At 41.2% G+C, this 22,446-nt stretch overlaps 1 protein-coding gene across 2 annotated transcripts in view; it reads left to right on the top strand.

Annotated features, from left to right (window-relative positions):
* OGDHL (oxoglutarate dehydrogenase L) overlaps window positions 1-15,945 on the top strand; it is a 52,766-nt gene extending 36,821 nt beyond the window's left edge. For both annotated transcript variants that reach the window (XM_063163940.1, XM_063163941.1), the window contains exons 17-23: window positions 4,463-4,641; window positions 8,248-8,319; window positions 9,139-9,264; window positions 9,878-9,950; window positions 12,012-12,175; window positions 12,709-12,863; window positions 13,572-15,945. In XM_063163940.1, coding sequence (XP_063020010.1) covers window positions 4,463-4,641; window positions 8,248-8,319; window positions 9,139-9,264; window positions 9,878-9,950; window positions 12,012-12,175; window positions 12,709-12,863; window positions 13,572-13,695 — 893 coding nt within the window. In that variant the 3' untranslated portion in view covers window positions 13,696-15,945. The remainder of the gene's footprint in view (window positions 1-4,462; window positions 4,642-8,247; window positions 8,320-9,138; window positions 9,265-9,877; window positions 9,951-12,011; window positions 12,176-12,708; window positions 12,864-13,571) is intronic.
* Window positions 15,946-22,446: the final 6,501 nt, after the last annotated feature.

The raw sequence follows: 22,446 nt of genomic DNA, 5'->3' as shown, positions 1-22,446 counted from the left end.
GTTAAAGAAGAGCTATCAGAATTTATATTTATTTGGCTGGTAACATCACTGGGTCTCCTTTTTAATAATGGAAGAATAAGCGAAGGCTTGCAGTTCCAGGAATTGGTTCTTCGGGAGAACCAAAATGCCTGAACACTTTATTTTCTCTAACTGCTGTTTCCACTATCTAATTCTGTTAAAAGAAGCCATTTAGAATTAGTGCACTGAAGTGTTTGGTGGCTGTAGGAGAGTTGTGAGATAATGTAAAGGGGGAAAAATGGTGAAAAAGTGTTAGGAATTTATTTATGACTGTGTTAACATGCAGCATCTCAGAAGCATTTTAGGTATTTCCTCAATTTCTGTGAGGGAGAGCTAAATAAAAAGGATTAAACAGCCCAGCATGATACAACTACAGATTATTTCCTTGGCAGGTATATAAGCCAAGGGCTGGTATCTGCTCAGAGCTGTGAGTTTTGCACCAAGTTATAGTCGAGGTATTTAGGAACACCTGGGGAGCCACTGCTCCATTAAAATGATACTCTGGCAAGACTCATTTCACTTAGAAAGAAAACAAAGTCAGTTGTAGTTCAGACAACTGCTTATGTTTTGCCTACAGGAAACTGTGGAGTGGGTGTAAGCTGGGCATAAAATCAGAGTACTTAACAATCTGATAATTTAGAGTATTTAACAACCTCTGATAATTTTGTTTGACATCCTATGTCTACTATTTTTAGTTATACCCAGATTATGATAATTTAGTTGTGCATCCACTTGCCTTGCTTATTTTTGCCTTGTACTGAAACTGAATATGGAAGTTTAAGTGATGGCTGTGAGAAGTCATTTAAGCAGAAGATGTTTGTCTGAACTTTTTTGCTGATTAGGATAGAGGAGAAAAACAAAAGTAAATTACAGATGCTCTATTCTAGCTCTTCAACATATTTTTAAGACTTGAAAGGATTTCCTGTCTTTCTTTACAGCCCTCAGAAGGACTTGTGTAGTGTTGAGTCTCTATCCAAGAGGTGGGGGTCTTTGTCAGATTCAATACTGCCTTTGAGAGATCTTGGGCTGGGGCATTCCATACTGGGACCTTTCAAGGCAAGGTAGACTTGGAATTGTGTGTAGTTCAGGAAATTCCTGAACCATGAGACTTGGAGTACAGTTTTTTCAAGGGAAAAAGTCAAATTTTAAGCAAAAGATGAAAGGAAGAAGACAGGTATTAATGTAATTTTTGTTTTGCAGTACACACCTAGGATGGAATATGTAGTATTATTGCTCAGTCAGAACAATGTATTTTTAAAGTTAGGGGTAGCAAATACAAATACCTGTCAGAAATCCTGTTAGTAACTAGGACAGACTTTAGTAATCAATGGCATCTGCATGGAGTTCTGAGAAGGCATCAGTCTGCCTGTTCAATAGAGTCAGCCACCAGATGGGTACTAACTTCACTTTGTCCTGAGCTGTGTTTGGGTCTGTGAAAGGATGCATATTCCTGTGCTTAGAATTTCTGTTAAAGATAGCAAAAGTCTGTCTTTGAACCTTTCTTCATTCTGGCATAAAATCCTTGTACTGATAATCCCTTTTAACCATTAGTTAACATTCATGCCCTAAGTCACTTTAAAATCATATTGAATTAAGTTATGGCTGAAGCCTTACTTACATTAATTGAAAACTAGCTATTCTTGACAATCATGAAAGTGCTGTAGGGAAAAACATAGCACAGTATGCTGTGTAAGCTGCCACTTGGCTTGGCAACACTTCTTTCTGTGCCAGAGTGGCAAAAGAACAGTGAGGGAGCACAGCAGGCACTGGACTAATAGAAGCAAGCATTTCTGCTAGGTCTGTCATCTAGGGACCATAATGAACTCCAGCAATTGAAACATTAGCTTTGCAGCCTTAATCAAGTGCTGTGTATTTTTCTTCCCTCTGTCTCCTCAGTGCAGAAGTTTTCCAAACTGCTGTGCTGGTTCCTGGTTCCCTGTGCCCTGGTGTGCTCTGAGCCCTGAGCAGCTGCCTGCTGTTTAGAGCTGAATGGTTGCTCTCCAACACCCTTTGGGTGTGCAGATTCCTTACCTGACATTCTTTGAAAGTTATTTCATTGCCTGGATTTGGATTTCCTCACAGCTTCAACCTGTTCTCTGTTTTTAGCTGTGCAAGAGTTAATCCTTTAATCCCACAATATTTGCAAGGATTTCAAAGAAATGCTCAGTCCTCATGAGGGACCTGAGTAGGAGCTTGCTCCCCTGCAATTCATGTCCCATCTCTGGAACAGTGAAGACTTTCTACTTCAGGTCATGTTCCCTGATCTTGACTCTGGTGCCCAAACAATTCCCTTTCAAGAGAACACTTCACCCTCTCCTGGGCTGTTTACCTTGCTCTGTCTAGATCTCTCTCCACCAGGACTTTTTTTTTTAAATTTAGCAGTTCAGATCTTGTTCTTTAAGCAGTTTTCTCCCCATGAAGGTAGTAGTAGTAATTCTTCACAGACTCCTTAATCTGTCAAGAGTTAAAGCTATTTCACTGCTACAATTATGATTGGAATAGTTTTAATTTAGTAACTCTCATTGTCATTTCCCTGGTGGAAAACTGAGTTCTGGTATACCAAAGATATGTATACCACAGACAAATGTGCCATGAAATAGTAGTCTCAGCAACATTTTTCTCAAAATACTAATCAGAATGTATAGATTACATTTGGATATGTTTTCCTAGACAATTTTATAGCCGTCAGAAAGCTTGCAAATGCTATCTGTGCTAAGATCACATTTTTTGATGCAGCTTCACCTAGAACATTTTTACCCTGTAGAGATTAGTGTGAAGTTGTCAACAAGATAGGAAATGAGAAATTATATTCCTTTTTCCATGTGAATATTAGAGGTGATCTTTCATACATGAGGTAGAATTATATGTGTGCTGGGACCAAATTTTAAGTATGCACTGAGCTCCATACCCTTTGAAAAGCACTGTTTGATTATTGATAACTCTTGAGTGGTCAAGACCTCAGTTTGTGCTTCTCTAAAAGCAAGATTACCCCACCCTTACAGAGAGCAGCATATGCACAGATAAGTCTTGAACATATTGCATATTTTCTCAACCATGTCACCCAATCAGTAGAAATGGTCTCTTAATGCTTGTGTAAAATTAGAATGGGATTCAAGCCTATCTAGGGAAATCTATTTTTCAGATACCTTTGGGAATATGATTGACGGAGTTGTGTAAATTTTTCCCTTGTTTTCATTGTGTTAAGAACCACGGAATTACACAAACAAGGAGGCCAGAGATGGAGGAAAGGCTGAAGGAAAGGCTGTTCAGGCAGTCAGGCCAAAGGCAAGGCCAGAAAAAGTATTTCTCTTTGGTAATGACCCATCATGGGCACTCACGGACAAAGGGTAGTCTGTCTGACTTTGCAGTCTTTTTTTGGCCTCTAAGGTATCAGTTGCCTTTTGGTGGGACCATGAGCATCTGCTGGAGTCATGGCTGGACTGTTCAGAGATCAGTAGTCTAAAAGCCAAGTGACTCAAAGATTTCTTGCCCTAGGGGTGGTAAATGAAAAACTGGGTTGGAATTACCAAGGAGTAGACTATGAAGACCCAAAAGTTAGTTGATCTACTGGGGTAAGCTTCAATAAGAGTACTCCCATATTGGAGTTCTGTATTTGCAACCAGATCATTATACTCTGTGTAGACCTTCAACATGAAAGGTATCTATTAATTACATATTTATTCTCTGTGTATATTGAGTCAGTTTTGCCTCACTCAGAACCTCTACACCCAGAGCACTGATATATAGCTCTGCTTTTTACTGAGAGCTTTAACTTTTTTGATTATAATCACTCCAAACTATAGGTGAAGAATCTGAGTACAGGTATTCATTCAGCACTCCAGGCTCTGCTATATCAAAGGGTCAAAGGAAAATACAAACAGAGATCAAATACTTTAACACTGAAGCAGAAACCTAAAGGTTCTGAGGCCCCGCCTCAGAAAGGACTTTTTATCCAAGTCCCAGATATGTTTGCCATGCAGCTGTTATATTCAAATTTTTGGAAGATCTGAAGACCAGGATCATGTCTGTAGAATGAAAATTGATGTTACCAGTAATTTTCTTTGTCTTTCTTTCCCCCTCTCAAATGCAGATGATAATGTATGGAAATATTAAAATTAATAAATAAGTCTTTAACTGGGCTGCAAGTGCATTTTTACAGGAGAAGATAGTAGTGAGCTTTTAGGGAAACATATTAAAGTTGGAGAGGAGGGAGAGGGTTTAATTTCTTTAAAAACTCCTATGACATTGAAGTGTTTGAGGAAAAGCTTGAAGGATTGAAGTCAGGCTTGGAGAAGCTCCTGTTGAAAACTGCATTATTTAGAATGGGGCCCTGAAAATCCGTTTCATGCTGTAATTTTGGGTTTGTTATATTTTTAGCGAGGAATGAACAGAATTTTCAGGAAATCTGTTGATTTTCTATTTCTCCTGCCTGTTTGCTTGTCAGGTTTTGAGCTTGGCTTCGCTATGGCGAGTCCCAACGCGCTGGTGTGCTGGGAGGCGCAGTTTGGGGACTTCCACAACACAGCTCAGTGCATCATCGACCAGTTCATCAGCTCCGGCCAGGCCAAGTGGGTGCGGCACAACGGGATCGTCCTGCTCCTGCCGCACGGCATGGAAGGAATGGTGAGCGTGTGCCCAGGGGAGGGCTGGCTGCACTGCCCTCTCTGCAGCTGGAAAAGACAAAGGGGGATGGGGATCCCGGGGGAGGAAGGCACTGTTAGGCATGTGGGGCTGCCTCAGTGTTATGAGAAGAATTCAGATAGATTGACTGGTGAAAACCAGAAAACCCTGAGAAGTATTTCTGAGCTCTTAGCTTTGTGTCCTTGTTAGTGGCATGTACCACTTCCCCCATTTTTTTTTCCTTTTTTTTCTCTCTTCTTTGGTAACTTTCCCTTAGACACTGCCTTCTTTTCTCAGAAAGCTGTATTCTCAGTGTACAATAGGAAAAAAATCATGTCTTAAGAGTGCTTGCTTGATTTTATTTTGCATGAAGTATAAATTCTGCACTAAATTCTTTTGCTATGAAATGATATAAAACAACTTTAAAATGTCTTCAAAAATCATTGACCTTGGTCAATTTTGATATAATAAGAAATCTTCATCTTTCTGGAAAGGAAGATGTTTCTACTAGCTGTTGACTCTCTTCTTTGGGGGCTAGTAGGAGGAACTAGGCAATGTCTTAGAGGGAAAGGGTGTGGGCACACCCTGTGTATAAAGCTACATGAAGTTCATATCAGCAGCAGAATTGTTCTTCAAATATTTTAAATTCTTTTTAAGTTTACATGAGCATCATGTCAGGCAAGGTTAATTTTCTCCTTTTCAAATACATTAGCCTTCATGAATTGTTGCATGTATGTTTCTAGTTTTCTATTTAAAAAAGCATAGTATGTGCCACAGTGGCAATCTCCATCTGTATAAATTTTCACCACAAACTGTGTCATTTCTATTCTCACAAACAATTTCGTTTATTTCCATTCAATTATGATCCTGTCCTGATACACTGGGGTGCATTCATGTCTTATGAATGGCTTTCCGCATCCATTGTGCTTAAAGAATAATGGGTCTGATGCTGTTCACAAGGGTTTTGATAAATTAATTTTTTTAACTGTATCCTGAGGGGACAACCTGAATGAGCCCTCAGCAGGAGGTGTGGTCCTCTGCAGGGAAGCACTCAGCTTAAGGGGCTGGTTCTCTGCTACTTAGAATACATTTAATCTTTTTTTTTCCCATAGCCACTTGGCAGAGAAGATTTGCACAGGTCTTCTGAAACATGCTTATTTTGCTACTAGTGTCAGCTGCTTTTGGAATATTTCAGAATCCCACCAGGCTGCTGAAATCTTCTTCTCTTCCCAGAGGACCTTTTCATTACAGGAGGACTAGTCTTTGTATAACTACAGTGTTGGGGACAAGATGATTTGGGGAAGGATTCTTAATGGGATATGGATCACTTCACCCCTAGGTCATGCATTCACAGGCGAGTTGGCTGTGATTGAAAGACTCTGCAGCCTAAGGGCTCCTTGGGGACTCCTCTGAAAGTAGCTAATGGATTCAGTATAGGTCTCACTGGATAGGTGGTCACAGTAGAGATAAACCCTACCCCATCCCACGCAGTTGTTGCTGGCAGTCTGATTGGTGGTGTCAGCACAGAAACTGAAGATGGATGCAAACATTGAGGCTCTGCACTGAGGTTGTTGCTGGGGCAGTGTGTGAGTGATGGGAAAGCCTCACCTGCCTCTCCTGTAATTGTTTGCTGGTAACATCTCTGTTCCCAGTGTACTGACTGCAGTGTGCCTGTGCAGCACTGGCTTTTGTGCTGTGTGTGCCATGCCTAGTGCAGGATTTGATTTACAGCAAACAGATGTGAACAGCAGAGGTGCTACAATAAACTGGGCTGCTACTGTGCACCACAGTTTTCTGCAGCTTTGCTCCTTGCTCTCAAGTCCTTTCCTGTCTGTGACCAGATAATTTGTCACCTCAAAAGTGGAGGCAGAATTCTAAGGAGCAGTGATACAAGGCACAGTTCTAGGCTGTTTGTGTTATACCTTTTTGATGACAGAATGTTTTTTTCCTTTGAATTCCCTTAGTCCATGAAGCAGACTGAATCATGGAGTCATAGAATGGTTTTTCTTGGAAAAGACTGTAAAGACCATCCAGTTCAAATCTGTTCACTATGGCAGGGAGCCTTTCACTAGACCAGAGACTGCTCAAAGCCTCATCCAGGCTGGCCTTGAACGCTTCCAGGGACAGAGTATCTATACGTTGCTCTGAGCAGCCTGTGCCAGTGCCTCACCACCCTCACAGCAAAGATTTTCTTCCTTTTATCAAACCTATGCTTGCTCTCTTGCAGCCTAAAGCCATTCACCCTTGTCCTATTGCTACCTGACCTTGTAAAAAGTAGCTCTCCAGCTTTATTGGAGGTACCCTTTAGGTACTGTAAGGTGCTGTAAAATATTTCCCTGGAACCATTTCTCCCCCAGGCTGAACCATCCTGACTCTCTCAGCCTGCCTTCATAGGAGAGGTGCTCCAGTCCTCGAATCGCCTTTGAGTCCCTCCTATGGATCTGGAATCCTGCACTTGGAATTAGGAAGGAGAATGTGTTCAGTCAAGGGGGACCACAGTTGTCAGAGTAATGACTGATTTTGGAGTTCATGAATTAAGATTTCAATAGAGGAAGTTACTATGAGAGATAGCTATAAAAAAGAAGAAATCTCTTTATGAACATTATTAACTTAGGAGACATGGAGAGAGTTGAGAGGTGTAATAGTTTGTCTTTGGGTTAAAATACTTAACAGCTGTGTGAAATCAAAACCCTTCCTAAGGGCACCTGTCACTTGAACAAGCCAAGGCTGTCAGAAATAGCAATACATAAAACAGCACATTGCATTCTCACACTCCTCACAGCTTTCTCCTATCCTTTATAAACAGGGACATGAAAAGGAAAAACAACAGGTTCTGCAACATTCCTTATTTCTGATAATTTCTGTGGCCAGTATCCATGTTTTGCTAATGTAAAATGGAGCTAACAGCATTTGTGCAATTCAAGTAATTGCCATGGGTACTGCTAGTGGGACAGTGGATGGGAGTGTTCAGTAATGACAGAACATAAAATATCTCCTGAGGAGGCAGAAATTAATCGTAGGTTAGTCTGGTAGATAATGCATGTGTGTATTTTGATCCATTTTAGCTAAAGCATTCATCTCAGTATTTGGTCCTGTACAGAACAGTGAACAATAGTAGGACAGATCCTGTGCCTGCTTTTGTTGCTAATACAGCAAAAGTGGTCAGCAGTTAACTTTGTGTTTGCTCCTGTTCAGCATGCACAAAGTGTGAGTCCCTGCAGTTCTCTGAGGCACCCAGTGCTTCTCTTCCTGACATTCCTCGTGCTCCTGTTTGCTCTGCATTAGCAAGGTGATTGCTGTGCCCACATGGACCCACTGCCTTTCCAGTGGTCTTCATTGTGCAGCTAGTCTGAGGGTAGAAATCGCTTGCAGCTGGTAGAAACAGCTGGAAATACAAGTGAAACCCAAACTCCTATGAAAGCAGAAGATGAGGAATTCTGTCCTGTGGTGTGTCCTGTCTCCCACTGCTGTTGTTGATGCCTTTGGCTGGGGGGCAGGTGTGCAGCTGGTGCAGAGGGAACAGGAGGTACTCATGCAGTGAGTGATCTAGACTGATGTCTAACTGCTCATGTAGCTCTTTAACATGGTTTTAAATGATACTTTTACCAGGGTCCAGAGCATTCATCAGCCAGGCCTGAGAGGTTTCTGCAGATGAGCAATGATGATTCTGATGCCTATCCAGTAAGTAGCTTTGTCCTTTTCGTGCTTTTCACATCCCAGAGATTTTCTGTTAGTAGTATCCTTTTTGCTAAATATGGCAGGTTAGGATTTAGCTTCAAGTCTTGCTGTAACTTTAACTTGATCCCAGTAAAGGTAATGGAATTCTGCAGCATTGCTGCTCATTACAAAGCTGAGGTCACATACAGTTAATCTCTGGCAGCATGATCTTTTTATGGCTGTTCCTCAGGGCCCAGTGATCCCACTTGTTTATACTGCTGTGTGTACTGCAAATAGGTGTCTCCAGCCAATTTCTAAAGGAGGTCAAGTGAGACTAGCCTGGCTCTTTGCAGTGGAGCTGAATTGTGCTGCTAGGAGCACAAAAATAAGCAACTTCTAATTTTGATTGGGCTAAGACTTTCACAGATTGGTTATTCACTTCTACAGATAAAGTATACAGCTCTTCAAGATGGGAAAGGGAGTGAAAACCAACTGTACACTGAAAAAATGAATTTCAGTTTAACGTTCTTTCAAAGCAGTTCTATTTTGTTTTTTCCACCTGCTGATATCCTAGTCCACCTCAGTTTTCCTTCCTGGACTTCCCATATTTTCTGAATTAATGGAAACTTTTCATGTTGATTTGCATAAATTTTTGGGAAGAAATAGAAACAGAAAGGATACTTTGTAGGGATGGTTCCCTAGCCAATAAAACAATCTCAGCTGAGAGCTGCTAAATAAAATTTCCGAGGAAAGAAGTTTGAGAGTCAGAAATAGAAGGATGGTTTTCAAGCCTTTTATCTCATCTTTCAGACATTTTTCTAATGCCTTTAATGTTTCTCTCAGGAGTTCACTGAGCATTTTGAAGTTTCCCAGCTGTATGACTGCAACTGGATTGTGGTGAATTGTTCTACTCCAGCCAATTACTTCCATGTCCTCCGAAGGCAGATCTTGCTGCCATTCAGAAAGCCGGTAAGGTTACCTGAATGGACTTGATTATTCCAGCTAAATTGGCCATCAGACAAGGAGTGGCCTTTGCATATGACACACTGCTGAAAAGAATGAGGATTTCTGGTGAAAAACCTTAACTGAGCACAGGTTGAAGTTGCCAGTTTGATGGAAAGAAGCTCAGCTCTGATTTACTATGGCTCTAAAACTTGATTTTCAGCTTTGCTTCCATCTGGCTATGCAGATCTTCAGATGAGCTTGTCGAGATATTAGTGATGTAGCTTACAGGTTGCAGAACTATCATCTGCATGTCTAATTGCTGGAACTTCAAAGACCCAAGATACAACTGTTAAATGTTTTACTGGTTCATAGCCTGTGATTTGATTTTCTTGTCAAAGAAAACATAACCAGTGAGTTTTGAGAACCTGTAAAATGAGTAGGCTATCTAAATCTTCTGAATAATTTTGAAACTTTCATGGCTTTTAAAACAGGAAAAAAATTACTGTGTTTGGTGTTCATACTAATTTATTCTATATAATATTCAGTTTGTGGGTTTTGTGTGCACAGTGTTACAAATGTTGCATGTGTAATGAAGATAAAGCAGCTCTTGAGTCTTGGAAAAATTTCTGTCTTACAGCTGATTGTTTTGACACCCAAGTCACTGCTGAGGCATCCAGAAGCTAAATCCAGTTTTGATGAAATGGTATCTGGTAGGTCACCTCAAAGTATTGTGGGGAAATAATTAGATATACCAAGTTGCATGTCAGACTCTGAATCTGCTCTGCAGAGTTTGTCTTCTCTTTTGGCATAATTCCTGTGGAGCTGCCATAGTGAGAGCGAGCAGGGACTTCTGCTGAAAACTTTGCTTTCACATATAGGTTCTTAATTTTTACAGGTTTATCTTGTAACCTTAACCCTTAAACTTAATGGCAAGTGCATTCCCATCTCTGCAGGGAGTTTCCCCTCAAGAGGCTACTGTGCCCCTCTGCCCTTTTCCTCTTCATTTAAATATATAATTGTTCTTCGTATGGCCCATGCCTCCTGCCCCCATGACTGAGGGATAGGTTGTAATTACACTGGGCCCATTTGGAAGAATAATGTGCCCAGTTCTTGTTACAGTGCTTGGTTTGGGGCTGCTGTGTCACACCAGTGATCTAAAGTGAGACCAGTGAGTTCAGAGCTGTTGTTGGCATGCCATCAGCACCAAGAGACACACAGTGACTACAAGGGGAATATCAAACACTGCAATGGTTTTGTCCTGCCTTGCATTGGTTAGTCTGTGTTGGAGTGGCATCAGGAAATGCGGTGACATGTAATGAGTGAGGGATTAAAGTGACTCTTCAGAGTGAGAATGTGGGCATAGGTGTGCTGGTCTATCTCCAGTTCCAGTGAGGGTCTTGACTACTGTCAGAAGAGAGCAACTGCTCAGTTTTTTAAAAGCAACTTCCACTGTGTAAGTGTGCTTAAATATTGTATTATTTTATTTTTGTAAGTGTGTAAAATCTGCTTCTCAAGCAAAGGCATTTGCTGTTTTTATTACTGTTTAAAAGCTCTGTAGAATGGGTCAGATTAGAAATTCTGTAGGCTTTGGGATTTGTCACTTTGTCTTGGGAGTCCCCTCTACTTCAGGCTAACCTCAGTAGTGGCCAAACTCCAAATTAACATTGAATTTTGGCATACTTTCATGTTTCTGCTAAAGAGGACAGCAGGTAATAAAGTGTTTCTGACTCTAAGCTAACCCTTTTTGCTCTGCTTTTAATCGAAAGCTGAGAGAGAGGAAGATTGACTCCAGCTGACCCAATGAAGCACAGATTCAGTCTTTTTTAATGATGAATTCTGCTGTTCAGTGGGACAGGATAATTCTGATATAAATCAGTTCTTCTTTGATATGTTTGTGCTGTTGCTTTTCTTCCCCAAGATAAATGATTCAAACAGGAGCTTATTCTACTGCTAAGGGGGTGTGCTGATTCAGAATAGGAGGTTGAGCTGCTGTCTGCTACCCTGCAGTTGTTTAATGTGGAAATAATTCTACTCAGTCATATAGGAGAGCAAAGAAAAGGATCTTTTAGACCATCAAGTCCCTCTTCCAGTAACCCAAGCAGATTGTACTCCTGGGAGGTGGTAGCAGTGAAGATATGCATCTGAAATGGTACTTGTACACTAGCATTTATACATGTGGCTCAGCTCTGTGCTAGTTCTTGCTTTGGCTATTGCTGTTTTAGCTCTCAAACAGAAGTTTAAATCAAATATACAGCAGTAATATGTGTGCTTGGGTAAATATTTCTGCAGTTTCCAGATTTAGTTGCATTACGGATATGTGTTTTGTTTTTATAGAATATTCTGAGATTTGTAAAGCTGTATTAATGTTACATGGTTGAGATAATCTTGGAAAGAAGAAAGAATATTTCAGGTGATTGTCTGGAAAAAATCACCAAACTGGAAGCCAAGCTAAGCTGCCCAATCAATTTAAAATTAAAGATGTAATGCACAGCACAAAGCTGAAAAACAGTCTGCTGTTGATATGATTCTGTCTATTGAGTGTAGTGAAAGACTGGATTATTGGAAATCCTCTAACTTCTTGAAACAGAACCGCTGAAAGTCACTTTAGCCAAGTTACCAGTGTGAAAAGTAGGACCAGAGAGGCAGGAGAACCCTTCAATCACTGCAACCTACTGCTTGCTCAGTAAAGGACTAAAGGGCTGTTTCCTGGGCTGCTTTATTGAAATGTCAGTTCCACTGAGGGCACTTTTTCTAATTTGTGCTCCAACTAGGTACCAGTTTCCAACGTGTGATTCCTGAGAATGGGCCAGCAGCTGAGGAACCACATGAGGTCAAGCGCGTGATTCTCTGCACAGGAAAAGTCTACTATGACCTTGTGAAAGAGAGAAAGAACCAAGACCTGGAGAAACAAGTAGCTATAACCAGACTTGAACAGGTGAGCTCCCTGATCCTCAGAAGACAGGGTGGTGTGGTTTCTGTGCATTTAAGTAGACCCCTCCTAGAATGGATGGTGATAGCATTTTTCTAGCACTTAGCATCTCGCATCCTTTGCGGCCTTGTGGAGAAGGAACACATCAATTGCATACTGGACAATGAGATCCAGAAAACTTGATCACTTTGTTATGTTGTTCTGAAAAAGTTAAGATTACAATATCATAGCACCTTAAATTTGAATATGCAGTCTGCTAGCATTAAATGTTGTGAATAGTGCACTTTGAAGCTATGTTATCATTCATTGATTAAGGGCATGCTACAGCTACTTCACTAAAAAAGCCATAGGAGTGCAGGTGGTCTGGACTACAATCACTTCTGTTCATACTCACACAACTATAAAATACTTGTGTACTCATTTCTGAGCATTAAATCAATTAGAGAAACATGACTCACTCTCCATGGAAAAGTAATGACTCACCATGGGCTATTACCACATAAGAGAAAGCCTTGACAGTTATTACCCTCCTTTTCCAGATCTCACCATTCCCCTTTGACTTGCTGAAAGAAGAGCTTGAGAAGTATCCAACTGCTGATCTGGTCTGGTGTCAGGAGGAGCACAAAAACAGTGGCTATTACGATTATGTCAGACCTCGTTTCCGCACTATTGTGAACCGCACTCGACCCATCTGGTATGAGACTTTAAACAACTGCTCTGTCTCCTGGGCTGATGTGTTTGCTTTTAAATTTGGTTGGGACTGTTTTCAGGTATTTATGGGTAAGTCAGGTTCTTCACAAATCAAAACCTCCGAATCTGGGTTCTTGGTGAAGGAGGGAAAAATCTAGACTATTATTTCTCAAATATAAGATGCACATATTGCTCCTCCTTGTAGATCTAAAAGAAGATCAGTAACTAGGTCTGTATTTATTGCTACTTAGCCCAGCACTCAGCTCTCTTTTGTCTAAGATTCTGTCATTTTAAGAATTTCATTCCAGATATTAGGTTTCTGCAGGAAACAGCTGTTGTGAGCTCAGTTCAGGCACTTTTGCATTTATTTTAGATGATTGACTCTCAGATCTGCCCATGCAGCTGTCAAAGGAATGTGAGTCTTCATTGCTAAAAGCAAGTTACCTAGTTATGAGACAGTGTACCTGGCTGCCCTGGGAGAGATGGGAAGAAGACACAGCTTAACAATGGTGGGAGGAAAGAGAGGGAAGCTGACCAGAAGGTGTAACTTGGTACAACTTAGATTGATTTTTATTTAAGAAAGATTGATGACTAAATATCCAAACCTGCCAAGCTGACTTGAATGCATGAAATAGCATGTTCTCATGCTTGTTATTGTCAAAATAGTGTCTCTTCTCACCTCATTGTCTGCCCAATTCTTTTTGTTGTGAAGGTATGTTGGCCGAGAGCCTGCTGCTGCAGCTGCCACAGGCAACAAGAACACGCATCTGGTGTCACTCAGAAGGTTCTTGGATACAGCTTTCAACCTGGAGGCCTTTGAGGGAAAGACATTCTAACTGCAGAGCCCTGACCTGTCTCTGACTGCAGGGGACATCCAGTCTGGATGTCTGGTAATCTCTCAAAACATTGCATCTAAAAGGAAAGTGGGGAGAATACTGGAAAGTATGTATTTTTTGCTTTACCAAATAAAAGGATCCTGCAGCTGTCTTCATTACTCTGTACCTTGCTTTTCAGTTTATAAGGAAAAAAAATTCCAGCTTATCTTCCACCATTTTTGTCACTTGTCTATTTAAATTGGGACCTCTTTGACACAAGAAGCTTCTCCTGTCTCAGAATGCAATGTGTGCTTGGTGAGGCTCATCTCTCAGTCTGTGGGCACTGTCTAATTTCTCTAAGTAAGTAGAGTAGGCATGGACAGCACCATAGTTATGCACACAAGAGTCATTACCACAAGGAAAAGAAATTACTTATTTCTGTCTATATATCAGAGAAAAGTAATGAAACTGAAAAGCAGAGTTGGTAGATGACTTTGGTAGAGAAATGTACCAGCTGTGTTTGTTGGAAGGAGATGGTGAGGTAACCTGGAGGTGTGAGGAGGAGGCTGGAAACAGGGAGTCACGTTACAGAGTTGTTCAACTGGGGATAACAGAAAGTAGCATAAACCACTTAGATATGAGGTCAAGAAGGGCAGAAGAAAAAGGGACCAAGAAAAGGTTGTTTGAGGATGCTTGAAGAGGGAAGAAGTGTACATGAGACCACAGCTGACAGAGCTGTGGGTGATCACCAGGAGAATTCAGCATCAAATGACTTCAAAAGTAAGAGGTGCTCCTGCTCCCTGGGCTGCCTGCTTTGATGCTGTGTGGTATTAGGGAATTCTGGGGTCCTGTAAACATCTTTGTTTTGGATGAGAAGTCTTTCCCTCACCATAATACTAAGATATGCTTTTCCTTGACCATTACAAGATGGTGTTTGGATGAGAAATCTCTGTTTTTGCAACAAGCAGTTGGTTTTCTGCTTTGTCCAGTGCTATTCCCTACCTCACACCTCCTTGCTGATAATAATTCAGCTCTGAAGTGGCTATTCCTGATTTACTCACCCTTTTTTTAGAGGAAGGTGGGCAAGCAACAGCTGCAGATTTACCAAAAGCACATGCTATGGTTTTGCACAAGTAGTGATTGATTTTTTTGGTCCTTAATGTTTTTTTGTCAATTAGTATCTCAATTGCCATGTACTTTGAGTATGGGTATAAAAGTGAACCTCCTCAAGCTGCTCTGTGTCTGATGTACAGCAAGTGCTGGAGGGGAGAGAGCAGCAGGGGCTGTTTCTCTTGCTGGGAACCAGTGCTTGGCTTCTGGGGAGGCACTGCATGGCAGGGTGGTCTGAGAAGCATTGCTGTGCAGTGCCTGGAGACAGCATAACAAGTGACTGGAAAACAGAGATGAGGCTTCACCCCATCTCCACCTCCTGTCCTGAGCATGCTCCTTGGACACGCTGTTGCTCTGTGAGTACCTTGCCCTGCTGCTGCTGTATGGACTGTGACATAAAGCATGATGCTTCATGTCTGATTCAAAGAGTCGGGTGATGCTGGAAAGCCTCTTGTCTCATCAAAATAAAAAGCTGTAATTCAAAGCTTTAGCTATGACCAAGTACTACATACCCAAGCATGTTTCCAAAAAGGCCTGTGTGCCTTGAATTGTCCTTTTATTTGGCTTGGATATACCATGATGGTGAAGAAACAATCCTCTGTCAGAGCAAAGAATTGATGTGGTAAGGTACTTACCATGGAACCCAGAACTGAGCTTAGTCTAATGTTTGTGAAACTCTGTAGCATCCTTTTAAATCAGGCTCGTTGCCTTGGGCTTTTTCTCTCACTGAAGCATTTAAACTAATTTAGTCTTTGAAAACCTAATGAACTTGGAAAGTACTGCAGTTGACAGCCACAAATGTTGTTTCCTATCCTTTTCTATAGCTCAAAACATTAAGCTGATAGACAGTAACCATCACCCAAAGTATTTTAATGCTTTTATGAATGCTTGTTTCTGTAGCAAGAATTGAGTGCAGCTAAATATTGCTGGCTCTGTTTATTGTATTCTCAGTTTGCATAAGGCAGTCAGCGCTGCATGAAATATGATAAATGTACTTTTGCCACAGTATATGCAGAGGTAGAAAACAAAATTAACATAGAAATATAAATGGTAAATAACAGATTTTCACTCTCATTGTGTATCATAGATTGTGGCATAATACTTGCATAAAAAGTCCATCAAAGATGCAAAAAAACTCAATAAAATAAAAGTACATAAGAAAATTCTCTGTTATGGCTGTTCTTTTTGACAATTTCTCCTTTGAGTGGGGATATTAACATCCTATTTGTAAAAGTGTTAGGACAGCTCATTTGTCTGTTTTCTATTTGTTTCCTCAGTGCTGGCTTTTTTAAACATAGAAGCAGTGAGGTAGACAGCCTTTGGACTAGCAAAAGATAATTATTCAAAACCATTGAGTCAAAATTGACAATAACATTGAAGTTACATTAGAACATTTGTTTTTTTATTTGCCTTTTTTTTTTTTTTTGAAATAACACATTAATGCATTTTTATTTCGAGGAGAGTTTTTAAAATACTGGAACTAAACTGGAATTAACATCTCTAATTTCTAAACATGTTGTGTCTTCAGCTTTGAGATGGTATATGATTAAAAGATTCATCTTTGTATAATGCTTGACAAGGACTGAAGTATTATATAGACCTCTTGTGAAAATAGTTGGCACTGAAATTCAAATGACAGCTTTGCAATTTGGAAGAAATAGCAAATGTGAGAGTGAGTTGACTTCATCTACTTGGGGACACACCACGCTGTGCATGACCACAGCAGCAAGACTTGTCACTGTTCTTCATTCTTGACAGACAGCAGGAGAGTGCTTGGTGGAAACCTTTGCTCTGTCCATGGTACAATCAGAGTCTGTGTTAGAGCAGCGGAGGAGCCTGTTCTCCAGAAGAGAAACCATTCTGTTTGTTCCAGGAGGTAAAAATTAATATATGAGACTAGACAAGAGCCAGGAATGTGTGTGCATTGTTTGAACTGAGTAGATGAAAGTGTGTGCCTTGGGGGGTGCTGTCTGTTTCTTTTCTGTGTTTTGTTTTAAGTATCCCTTGCTAGACTCTCTGGCTGCTGTTCCAAGAGCTCTAGGTAGCTCTTACCTGGATGCACAACCAGCAGATGTGCTGCCTCTGATACAGAGCTGGGAAGATCCACTGCTGCTAAGAATAACAACAGAATGAAAGCCTGGGAATCTCTACTCTATGCTTTCACACATGCATATATATATGTATGTATGTGTATGTATATGTGTGTGTGTGTATATATCTCTTCTTTTAATTGCTGTTGGCATAGATGATGTCGAACATTGTTTAGAACATGAACCAGCAGCACACTTAGTACTCACATAAAGCCAAAATGGCTGTAAAAGCAGATAGAACAGGTTTGTAAGGTTAACAAGTCTGGTCAAAGATGGAAGAAGAGTCCGCTGTTGTCTCATAGAGGTGCAGTGAATGTTTTGATTTTCCAGGCAGCTCCTGGGGTTGGTGCTGGGCCTGGGACGTGCTGAGGGGCGCCAGGGCCCCGCCAGGCTAATGAGCAGCCCAGGGCAGGTGGGGATAATTAATTATGGCTGAGGGGACTGGCCTGTGTGCTGTGGGGCTTAAAGCCCAGGTTGTGGTCACAGCTGGCCCCTCTCTCTGTAATTTGCTGTCCTGCCCTAAATACCTCAAGCATTTTGCCTTGTTTGCCCAGACTGAAGGGCTGTGCCCTGTGTGGGCCCTGTGAGTGCCCTGTGTGGCGCTGCCGCCATTTCCGCAGTAAGAAGGAGTTATGGAGTCAAGGTGAGGGGAACAAGGCTGAGGATGGCTGCTGGGAAAGGCTCAGGAGGGAGAAGTGGCCTCAGACTTTGTAAGGGCAGGTAAGAGACTGGGAACTGGGAGGGGATATGCTGTCCTGGCCCTGGGGGGAAGGGAACACTGAATTACTGTCAGAGCTGCTGGCACCGTCAGGCCTGGAGTAAAGCCCAAGGCGAGGCTGTGGGGCTCTGAGGGGAGCAGCGGTGAAAGCTGCTCAGGCTGGAAAATGCTGCCACTTGAGTGGGAGTACAGTGAGGCTGGCTTGGGAAAAGCAAGGGGACCTGTCTGTGGTAAAGAAATGGATTTTGTTCTTTTTGCAAAAACCCCCAAACACTAAAGAAAATTAACTCTCCTTTCCTGGGGAGAGCTATAGAATAACCTGGATTTTTCCAGGCCGCAGCCATCATCCCCAGGTGAGACCTGCTGGGATGGGCACACACTGAAGCTCTACTTCTCTCTCCTTCCATGTCCTGTGGAAAAACTTGCAGGTCTTGGAGATTTTGTCAGTACCTGTCACACAAACTTTCTGTGCTGATGATCATTTTAGACACCAAAAAACTCTTCCAAATATGGGTAATTTTGCTTATATCTTTCTGCCCTTGTTCCTGAATAGTAAAGGTTGCTGAGTAGAGTAACTACAATATGGCATTCAAGATTCCTATGAGGCCTGATTAAAAAAAAATTGTGGGTTTTTTCTTTCTTTGCTCCTTTTGACTGTTGAGTAGTCCTCCAAAGTCCAGTTGTGTAGCAATAGAAATCTTGATTTCATGGCCTCTACTGATCAAAAAGACAATTGAAAGTTTTTCTTCATGTTTATACAGAATGAGGACAGAGATTAAGCGAGTACATTTTCCTAATCATTGATGTAAGACATCAAGGAACAGCATGGAGTCTAAAATAGAAATTAGGCATACTTGCTGGAAGGAAACAGATTAATGTTTTTTCTTTTCTAATTTGTGCTTTTTAACATTGAAACCTCTTCTGGTTTTAGATACCTCTTAACAGTTACTTCAGGTTTTTTAATGCCTTTATTTAAAATGTTGCCTATTATCCAAAAGGAATAAAAGAACAAAAGGAGTAATTATTCAGGGAAAATAATATTTTAGAGAATTATTAGCTTTGATTGAAAATGTTTCACGGATTTCCTCAAAGTTTTCAATTATTAATAAGCGCACCAGGCAGTTCCTTTGTGACACTTAAGTGATTCAGTCATTAATGGCAAATGGAAATCTAATTTGTTTAGAGGGGAAAACAGTTGTAGTCATCACTAAAGAAGCCCTGAATTATAATTTCAGAAGTCTTTACTTCCTGCTCAGTAGCCCATAAATTCATGATACTCTTACAAAAAGAGCACATAGACCCTTTCTGTCCATGTCACACCCAGCCAGTGTGAAATTCTCTTCCAGTTCAGGACAGGGTGCATTCAGCCTGCCACCAGAGGAGGGGACTGTGTGAGAGCTCAGCTTGGCTCTCGGGTACGTTCCTTGGGTGGACAGTAGATTATCCCTAGAATGGGTTTGTTTTAGTACTGGTTTAAGTGGCTGCATTTACTGGAATTCCACCTGCAGTGGAATAAAGCTGTCTGCACACAGACTTAGTTGAAGGGCTGTGATGTTTGGTGCTCTCACAGAATTCCCTGTGCACCTGTGATGCTGCCTGGGCTGAAGGAAAAGTGCAGATCAGTGCTTGAAGCTGCCTGAAAACCCACCCTTGCCAGCCTGTGCCTGGGGCTTGGCTGTGCCACAGAGCAGACCTGGTTCCTCTCTCTGCTGCCCACAGTGACCTTGCCCAGGCTGAGAGGTCACTTCTGCAGTGATGCCCTGGGTGGGTTTGCTGGGGCTCCCACTAAAGCTGCCTATCTGGAGTGAGTCAGTTCACAGGAGAGGCTGGCAAGTGGATGTGAGCAGCCACTGTGTACTGGCCAAGACTTTGCAAGGGTAAAGTTAATTAGCAAAAGCCAAAAGACATATGAAGGAAGAGTATGTTTCAATATATTAGAAGAACGATAATATTTCCCCAAATTAGCATACCCACTGCTGGGGGTAAAATAAAGAGGATAAAATAAAATTGTCTGATACAGAACATGACAAAATGACCCTACATGATTTCCCATGACTAGAAATAAATGTTTAACAAACTGCTCCCAGTAGGCTTGTTAAAGATGAAATATTTATTACTATATGTTAATTACAGGGTTTAAGCAGTAATTTAAGGGGATCGGCTTCATCTTGCTTTCAATAATTGTATGTGATCAAATCCTCCTTCATCAGTTCTTCTTTGTGCTACAGCAGTTTGCCCAAACATATTCTTAATTAGTCCGTGTTTGCAATGTTGGTTATTTTGTGTAGGATGAACAGGGAACAGCTTTCTTTGTGAGTTTCAAAAATCAAATTCCATCAACACTGATGTTTTTGCATGTGGACTGAAACACAATAACTTGTGAAGTCTAGAAAAATCTTATTACTATGGTAAAGTTGTATGTTACTCTCAGGATACTAGTCTCTGACACTACAAATCTGTTTTGAAAAAGTCTTTATATACTTTTTTAGGCTGCAGTATGCGAGACAAACAGCATCAAAGTTTTCCTCTTACCCCTGAACATACCATAAGGTATCTGTAAGTCTTTTGCACTTTTACATCTTAAATACTGGTTTGTGCCAACCCATTTTGCACAAAATTACATTGAATAAAATGTTTGGCTTCTCCTGACTCCAAACTGGTGCTGACAACACTGTCATCTTGGAGCTGATGAAGAGCTGAAGCTCTGTGTTGCTCAGGGACTCTTCATTGCAATGACCTACTGCCTATTCAGAAGGAAAGATAAACAGAAATAAAGCAACTTAATCTCCAGTGATTCTAAACGGTTCCTAGTTACACTCCCAGATAATTAACTTCTCCTGTGATGTGCTCATTTCATAGATACCTGGTCATATGTGACCATGTTTATTTAATGTGCTCTGCAATATTTATACCACAATACACCCTTCTCATTATAAACCAGACAGGCTTTAATTTATTTGCACACACATATTCTGAAGCTTTTCCTTAGACAAAACCCTACAGGCTTCAGGAAAATATATCTGAGTGTGCATGTCAGTTTATGACTGCTCATAAATAGCTTCTGAAGGGACTGCCAGGAAAAAACAAAGAATATTTTTCCTTCTTTCCTTCTTTTCCTTCTTTTCAGCATAACTGTTCTGATAGTTATGTACGTTAAAAAATTAGGGAATAAATGAAATGGGATTATTTTTGTTACTTCCATTTTTATTTCATGTTCGTTTATCACAGCCCTCAGGTCCCTCATTAGACTCATCAGTAAAATAATATTTGTCATGGTGAGCATAATATTGCACAGCTCAGGAGCTCAACAGATTTATGCAGATTTCAACTTTGTGGTACCTGTCTCTGTAACAAAGCCCAAAGGGAAGGAGATCTCCACAGCCAGGTTCTGTTCCCCAGAATTAATTCCAAAGCCTACAACAAAGCCCACTTGTTTGTGATGTTTCTGTACTTCATACAGCCTCGGTGGGTCATTGCTGGGCACGTTTGATATTCACCTATATGTGAGCAAATATTGATGTGCCTGAAAAGTGCCTGTGTGCTGGTGCAGAACAACCCTGTCTTTTCTTAAAACTGCCTTGCAAATCTGGTCAAAACTGAGAGCTGTAGCAAGCAATGGCTGCATTCCAAATAAATTTTAAATTAGTGATGCATCTTGTCTCTCACCTGAAGGAGCCTGTACTGAGGATCATCTTTGTAATTCCTTCCCATGTACCACTTCCATCTACACAGAGGAGCGCCCAGACCTTTGCAGGTCTTTTCTTCTGCTTGATCAAACTGGCAACCATGAAAGTCTGTACATCTTGCAGCAATAAATGTGCCACTTTTGCATTAGGCTTCTGAAAATCAGCTGCTTGGAAATTGTCTGCTGTCTTTAATATGATACTGTATGGGATAAACACCCAAAGGCCTCCCCTGGTAAGGGAACTGTCCTGTTGCAGTGTGTGGCTTGTGCAGCCACTGGGAGTGATGGCCGAGAGCAAAGCCCTCCCGTTTGCTGGAATGAAGAGAGCCCATCAGGGGTGTCCTGGATAATGCCAATTTGCTCCTTTTTAAATAAGCTGCTTATATGAGGAAGAAGCTTCATCTTTCCCAATATTGTTTCAAACCAAACACCAGTGAAGTGCCTGGATTAGGAGCCCAGAGCTGCTACAGTCTGTACACAGAGATCCGAGCTGCAGTGTGGGGGTGTCTGTCTCCATCAGTTACACAGCTAGCCCAGGGCAAGCCAGCCCTTAAACTGAGGTTCACTGCAAATAACTGAGCCAAAGCCAGACTTTGGAGATGTGTTCTGCAAGGGGGAGTGAACTGGGTGCCACAGCCCGTGCTTGCTGCAGTTTTCATATTATTCTAAAATGTATCGAGTTTTTAAAATTTGTTTCATGATAGCTAATGAATTTTATATATTATTCCCCTCTTCTTTTGGAGAAGTTACTGGAAAAACTGTCAGATTTTTTGGAGCCATTTGCAAAACACAAGGAAATGCACATGATGGAGTTTAATCACGTTATAAGAGATTGTTACTGTGAAAGGCATAACTATTTTAGTTCTATTGGGTTATTGTGCCATTAGCACTGTTTGACTGCCAACTGTGCAGCAGTGGGGCTCCAATCAACAGGAGTCTGTGAGCCTTTTCCATTGCAAAGAGTGCCAGGGATAGGAGGGAGAGAGGCTCTTAGTGGTACCGTTTTTTCAGTGATTAATAATACTTGAGATCCATTTCAGTGATCAGAAATGTGCCTTAATGAGACAATTAGTCAAACCACAAAAGCTGCACAGCAATTTAGTTGGTGTTACTACTGGAATAATTTGCTGCGGCTGCTTTCTTCTTCCTGATTTGACTTTGTCACAATA

Source organism: Melospiza melodia, chromosome 9, assembly GCF_035770615.1.
Source record: "Melospiza melodia melodia isolate bMelMel2 chromosome 9, bMelMel2.pri, whole genome shotgun sequence".
Classification (NCBI taxonomy): Eukaryota; Metazoa; Chordata; class Aves; order Passeriformes; family Passerellidae; genus Melospiza; species Melospiza melodia.
This window is presented reverse-complemented; position numbering and strand designations above follow the sequence as displayed.